The sequence below is a fragment of the Nicotiana attenuata genome, unplaced genomic scaffold, assembly GCF_001879085.1.
Source record: "Nicotiana attenuata strain UT unplaced genomic scaffold, NIATTr2, whole genome shotgun sequence".
NCBI lineage: Eukaryota > Viridiplantae > Streptophyta > Magnoliopsida > Solanales > Solanaceae > Nicotiana > Nicotiana attenuata.
In genome coordinates, this window is record NW_017670631.1 from 404665 (window position 1) to 411174 (window position 6510).

General features: G+C 35.7%; 1 protein-coding gene across 1 annotated transcript; it reads right to left on the reverse strand.

The window, feature by feature from the left end:
* Positions 1–218: 218 nt before the first annotated feature.
* On the reverse strand, positions 219–3371 carry LOC109241704. Its single transcript, XM_019408469.1, has 6 exons — positions 3260–3371; positions 2208–2621; positions 2048–2122; positions 1526–1900; positions 802–1088; positions 219–724 (listed from the first exon to the last, which is right to left on the reverse strand). The coding sequence occupies exons 2-5, from the start codon at positions 2619–2621 to the stop codon at positions 1077–1079; spliced, it is 876 nt and encodes a 291-aa protein (XP_019264014.1). The 5' UTR covers positions 3260–3371; the 3' UTR covers positions 219–724; positions 802–1076.
* Positions 3372–6510: the final 3139 nt, after the last annotated feature.

The window sequence follows — 6510 nt, forward strand, 5'->3', positions numbered from 1 at the left end:
CGGAAATATCAAAGCCTTTCGCTGTTTTCAGAATAATTTTGACAAATATCTCGAGCATAAGGCGAACATTCTCACTTCCTCTCTAAACTTTCTGATTTATGCAGGAAATAATTCCTCAGCCTAGGAAAGTTGGAAGCTTTTCTCGTCTTTAGACTCACATAACAATGAGTAACATCTCAAGGACGAGCCAAATTTCAATTAGGATGATCATATGAATATGAGTAAGAGAAATCCGCCATCCATGTAACATTCTAACCAAATCAAACAAGTCAAAGTTCCAAACATCACAAGTACAATACACTAATTCTCGCCATCTTAGTCGGTGTCAGACACTGGATTAGATCGACGACTGTGCATGAATTCATGCATTAGTTTCTGCAGCCGATCAAGTTCTAAAAAATCTGCTTCAAACATTTCTGTCACCTCATTTAGTTGTCTCCGCAATGAATCCATCTCTTCTTGTTTCCACATTGCCTCTAACTTCCTCTGTGTTGCCTCCAATTCACCCTGATTCACAGAGGACTGAGAAGAATAAGAAGCAACAGGCGATCCTGGCAATGGACTACTGAATGAACACTTCTGATCCAACGCCATAGGCTCTCTCCTTATGCACGCCACCAACAACCTTAAGAGAAATGTCCACATTATCAGATGGTTTGCTTGGCATATCTTGATTGTCGGTTAACTGATTCTGAATGTCCTCCAAATTTAGTTTATACTCATTCTGTAAGAAAACTAATCTTAATAATATAAATGAACTTTGTTAAAGAAAACGAAATAAGAAGTATATTTGGATCTTACATATGTTTGATTAGCCTGCGGTTCAACCCAAAATCTCTCCGTGAAGTCCAAAAATAATATTTCTTTTTGAACCCATTTTCATAAAGATGAAGTTTAATATCCTCCGGCTTCAACAATTTTTTGCACTTACACTTCTTACAAGGACACCGAATCGTGCCTTCATCACAAAACTGAGAAAGCGACATCGAATAATCAATAAATCCAGCAACCCCATGTACAAATTCTTCCCTCAACCCTCCATGATTGGGATAATTCCTTTTATACATCCATCTACGTTATTGTTCCATCTACACAATCAAAAAAAAAAAAAGTTCACTTCTTAAATTCTTCAAAATAACAATCTTTTAGATATTCTCAATTAAATGTACAAGTTAACTTATAAGGAGCAAAACCTTTCGATTTTCTCTAATTAAGTGTCTCACTCCTACCTTTTTTTATACAGCATAAAATTTTCATTTACTAAATGGAATTGAAAAACGCAATAATTATCAAACAAAGATAGCACAAAACTATAAATATCATTTCAAACAACTATCACAAATCGTTTTTACAGATTTTTATCAATTACTTTCACACAAAAAACCTAAATCCTAATAAACTAAATACAGATCTGCAAAAAGGAAAAACAGTATGAGTAAAAAAACTACAAGAAAAAGAAACAGTGAATAAGATCTGAAAAAGGAAAAACAGTAAATACAAATAAAAATAAAAATAGAAAACTTACCTCAGTGACTTTATGCACTAGTTTCTCAAATTGAGCAAATTTTAAACGACCTGCTTCGTGCCTTTCTGTCAGCTCTTGTAGTTGTCTCCGTAATGAATCCATCTCTACCTGTTCCCGCATTGCCTCTAACTGCTTCTGCGCTGCCTCCAACTCATCCTCATTCACTAAAGACTGTGAAGAAGAAGAAGCTCCAGACAATCTTGGCGACTGACGAGTGAATGAACACTCTGATCCAACGTCGTAGGCTCTCTCCTTATGTACGTCACCAACCACCTTAATACTAATGTCCACATTATCAGATGGTTTGCTTGGCCCATCTTGATCGCCGATCGACTCATTCTGTATGTACTCCTCTAAATTCTTTTTGTACTCATTCTGCAAGAAAAGTACAATCGTTATTATACAAAAAAAAAGCTTTTTAAAAGAAAACGAAATAAGAAATATATATATATATATATATATATATATATATATATATTTGGATTTAACATTTGTTTGCTCAGCTTGAGGTTCAACCCAAACCTTTTTTCCATCTTTCTTTTTCTTTGTGTGGGTCTCCTGGAGGACTTCCTCACAAGATACAGGTCTCCTGTAAGCCTTTTCATGCAAAAGAAACAATAGGAGGTTAATAGAAATTCATGAATATAGTTGAAAACTAAGATAAATACATCAAATATGTTACCAATCTCTTCCGCTGAGTCCTCACTGTTACTAAACCCTCATTGTGCAAAGAGCTGCCCTTTTCAGATGCTCGAACACCCTTTACCTTGGCACTCTTCTTCTGGAAGGCCTCCTCATTAGTAAAATTTTGATAATTCTCATCCATACTAGGCTCGATCTCTCCATGAGCAGTCCAGAAATAATATTTATCTTTGAACCCCTTTTTATAAAGATGAAGTTTAACATTCTCCGGCTTTAAAAACTTCATGCACTTGCAATTCACACAAGGACACCTAATAGTGCCCTCATGACGAAACGGAGAAAGCGACATTGTATAATCAATAAATCCATCAACCCCTTGTACAAATTCTTCCCTCAACCCTCTTCGATTAGGATAATTCCTATTATACATCCATCTACGATGTTCAGGTTCCATCTACACAATCAAGAAAAAACATAGAATAATTCACTTCTTATATTTTCAATATAAGAATCTTTTAGATATTCTCAATTGAAGGTGCAAGTTAAATTATACGGAGAATAACCCTTCTATTTTCTCTAATTTAGTGTCTCACTTCCACCTTTTTTGTCATGTTTCAGGTATTTCTGGCCATGTTACTTGCTAAGTTTTTTTTTATCCAACATGTTACTTGGTGTATTGAAGAATATCCACTACATTTTTTTCACTTGAATACATTACGCACTTCTAAATTAACTATCAAATGTCTACTATACAACAGAAAAGTTTCATCATCAACTAATTGGAATTGGAAGCTCAACAATCATCACAAAGATAGCACAAAACTATAAATATCAATTCAAACAACTAGCACAAATCATTTTTACTGATTTTCTTATCAATTACTTTCACACAAAAAACTAAATCCCATTTTTACATGCTTAAACAGTACATTTAGAATAAACAATAAAGTAAATACAGATCTGAAAAAGGAAAAATAGTCAATAATGTACAAGAAAAAGAAACGCTGAATACAGATCTGAAAAAGGAAAAACAGTAAATAAATTTAAGAAAAAAAAAGGAAAAACAATAAATAAAAATAAAAGGAAACTTACCTCAGCGAAGGAGGAGGCAACAGGTGGGGGGTGACAGTGGAGGAAGAGGAAGAGAGAAATGGAAGATGCCAGAAATGAAAAGAAAAAAGAGGGTTCTGATCTTTTTATAACATTTCAATTTCCGACCGAAACCGTCTGTCACTACATCAGTCGGAAAATCATTTAAATGATTCCCGCGTATTTTCTTGGTTGGATCGCAGAATTGGTCGGAGATATATACACGTGTATATATATAATGGATTTTTTAATAGGAAAATTCCATGAATAATTTGCATTTTTCTAGTAACAACTGGGACATTCCAATTTTAGGAAACTGGAATAGTCAGGATTCACAACAAAAATGCTCCAGAACAATGAATTCAGGCTTAGTGAAAGATCTCAGAAATTTCCCCCAGTTCTTATATCTATTCTTGAGATAGCTGACAATCTTCATGGTAAATATATAATTTATGAAGACTATTGATTCTTATAGAAGGAATGGTCAAATATTTCCACAAAATTCATTAAATTACGGTACTATTATTCTCTATTGAGGGTAATTAGTACTTTTTATTACGAAGAGTTTGATGATCAACAAGCAAATGTCTTTTTGTCCAAAGTTAGAAAAAATGGCAAAACTATGTGACATTATCCTAAAAAACAGTTGTAATTCTTGGTATTGGAAATGAGTCCTCTATAAATGCATTCATGTTCTGCAGATATAAGAGAGTAAGAATATAATGGCTAGGTTCTTAGTTTCTTCTTTGGGTGCTGGTGCTAGTATTAGCTACTCTGGAGGCCTGTTGCTGCTCTGCGTTATTGTTTTCTCGGTTTTAGTAGTGTCAGTGGTGGTATTTGCATGCACTGATGATCCTTAAAAGGGCTTGTCTAAGAAGAAAAAGATAACCAAGTCTAAGCCCTATGGTCGTTGTGTTTCTAGTGCAGCTACTGGTAGCAACGTCATGATTTTTGGTGGTGCTGGAGGTGGTGGCAGTTGCTGTGGCGGTGGCGGCTGTGGTGGAGGCGGCGGCTGTGGCGGTGGTCGCTGTGGTGGTGGTTGCTGAATGGTTGTAAACTATCTTGCTATGACTTATGAATGAACTATTATATGAGCTAAAGTGCTTTGTTTTGTTCCTTTTTTATTTAATTTATTTTGTTAGTTTTTTCCCCTTCCATTTTTCCCCTTTATTTTATAACCAACATGAACCATCACTCCTTAGTTAATTGGAAACACATTTAAAAACAAGTAGAATCTCATTTTTGTGCGCAAAAGAGTTCAGCGGCCTGTATAACTGGATGATAATAGCAGATGATTATCCTAATGTTCTAGAAATTTTAATAAGAGCCCGAATTTATGATAGTTACAGGAAACATCCCTTAATTAGTTGGTTGAAGAGTTGCAGCTACTCTTACATAGATATCTACTGTAATTTAACTTGAACATTTAAAGTTTATGATTGATGCAGGAATCAATTCCTTAGGAAATATCAAAACTTTTCTCTTCTTTAGGCTCCATGATTTTGGCCAACGTCTCAAGGACAAAGCACAAACCGGTGCACAAGGTATTCCGCATTCACACAGGATCCGGGAAAGGGGTGTTTTATAACTTCAAATTTACAGAGTTCTTAGTATGGATTTAATCAGACATTTGTAGGGACCATTTCCTTTACACTTGTTACAAGAAATGAACAACAACAACAACAAACCCAGTGTATTCCTACATAGTGGGGTTTGGGAGGGTAATATGTACGCAGATCTTATCCCTATCTCGTGAAGATAGAGAGATTTCCAATAGACCCTCGACTTAGTAAAGCATAAGCACATCAGTAATGAAAAGAAAATGTAACAAGAAATGAAACATCAATATAATTGGGAAGAGTCAATAAAGCAACAAAGTGAAGTTGAATAATTTTTTACACTAATAAGCCTTTGCGTTTCTACACCAGCAACTCTATAAGTGCGGATGCGTTTGGAATGAAAGAAAAGGTTTTTCAAGGAAATATATTTCTCCTAAAATTTTCTTACTTAATTTTTTATGTTTGGTAATAAAGCAAAAAATATTATTCGATTAGCATTTATATATCCCAACATTGGGGTTGGGGGTTAAGGATTGGTGTTACGACTAGACCGATTATTTTGAGCATTTGCATTCCATTTGATGGTTCGAGGTCATGAGTAGCTTCATATGATGTATTATGACTTTGTGTATCATCGATTTTGATTTTCGGGTGATTCGAACTGTGTATGAGGCCTACGAGGCTAGTACTTAACAAGATCTCACTCCAATGCACAATATTTGACTTGCAAGGTGAGATCCTGCGTACTCATCCCCCATTTTGGCATTAGAATTCCCTTGTATATGCTATCTCACCTTAGTTTTCAGATGGATTTTATCCATATGTGCTTGACTAGATTGTTCTGTTAGTTGAGTTAATTATATCAGGAGAAGGAAAGAGAAAGCACGGTATTCACATCTTTTGAGGCTTCTAGACCACTCTGTTTGACACCATTGTGATCACAATTCACAGCCATAGCTCAAGCTTAACTGCACACTTGATAATCCATCATGCTCGGAAGTTTCTTGCAATTGATATGCTTCATGAAGCTGCATCCAGAAATGTTAAATTAAAGTTACTGAGAACTTTTACAATAAAAGGGCAGCCAAGTGACTAAGCTTCCATATGCACGGGGTCCAGGAAGGCCGGACCACTAGGGTACGCAGTTTTCCCCGAACATTTCTGCAAGAAGCTGTTTCTATGGCTTGAACCCGTGACCTCCTGGTCACATGGCAATAACTTTTTCAGTTACGCCGAAACTCCCTGTGTGGCTATAATTCCACTTACGCCAAAGTAAGTGAATTGTGAATAATGCATGGTAGTTGTGAGTCAAATCTTGAGGTGAGGATGTTACACCTTTGTGCTTAGCATATTTTAAAGATTCTTAGTGTGAGGAGCTAAAGGAATTGCTTAAAAAGGTTGTGTCTATAAGTGTAGTTCGATTGCTCGAGGACGAGCAACGTTTAAGTGTGGGTATTGATGCGTGGCTATAATTCAATATTTTAGCACATTATTTACCTTGCATTTTAGGTGCGTTAATGCTAAACTATACTTTATTTGCGTGTAATGGAGTCTATTTTATGTGTAGGTGCATTGGAGATGAAATTAGAGAAAAAGGATATAAAGAGTGCTCGAAAACAGTTGGAAAGACGAAAGAAAGAATTGAGCAGCGGAAGAAATGAAGCAGCAGGCGAAGCGAGCCTTTGAGCTCGCGTG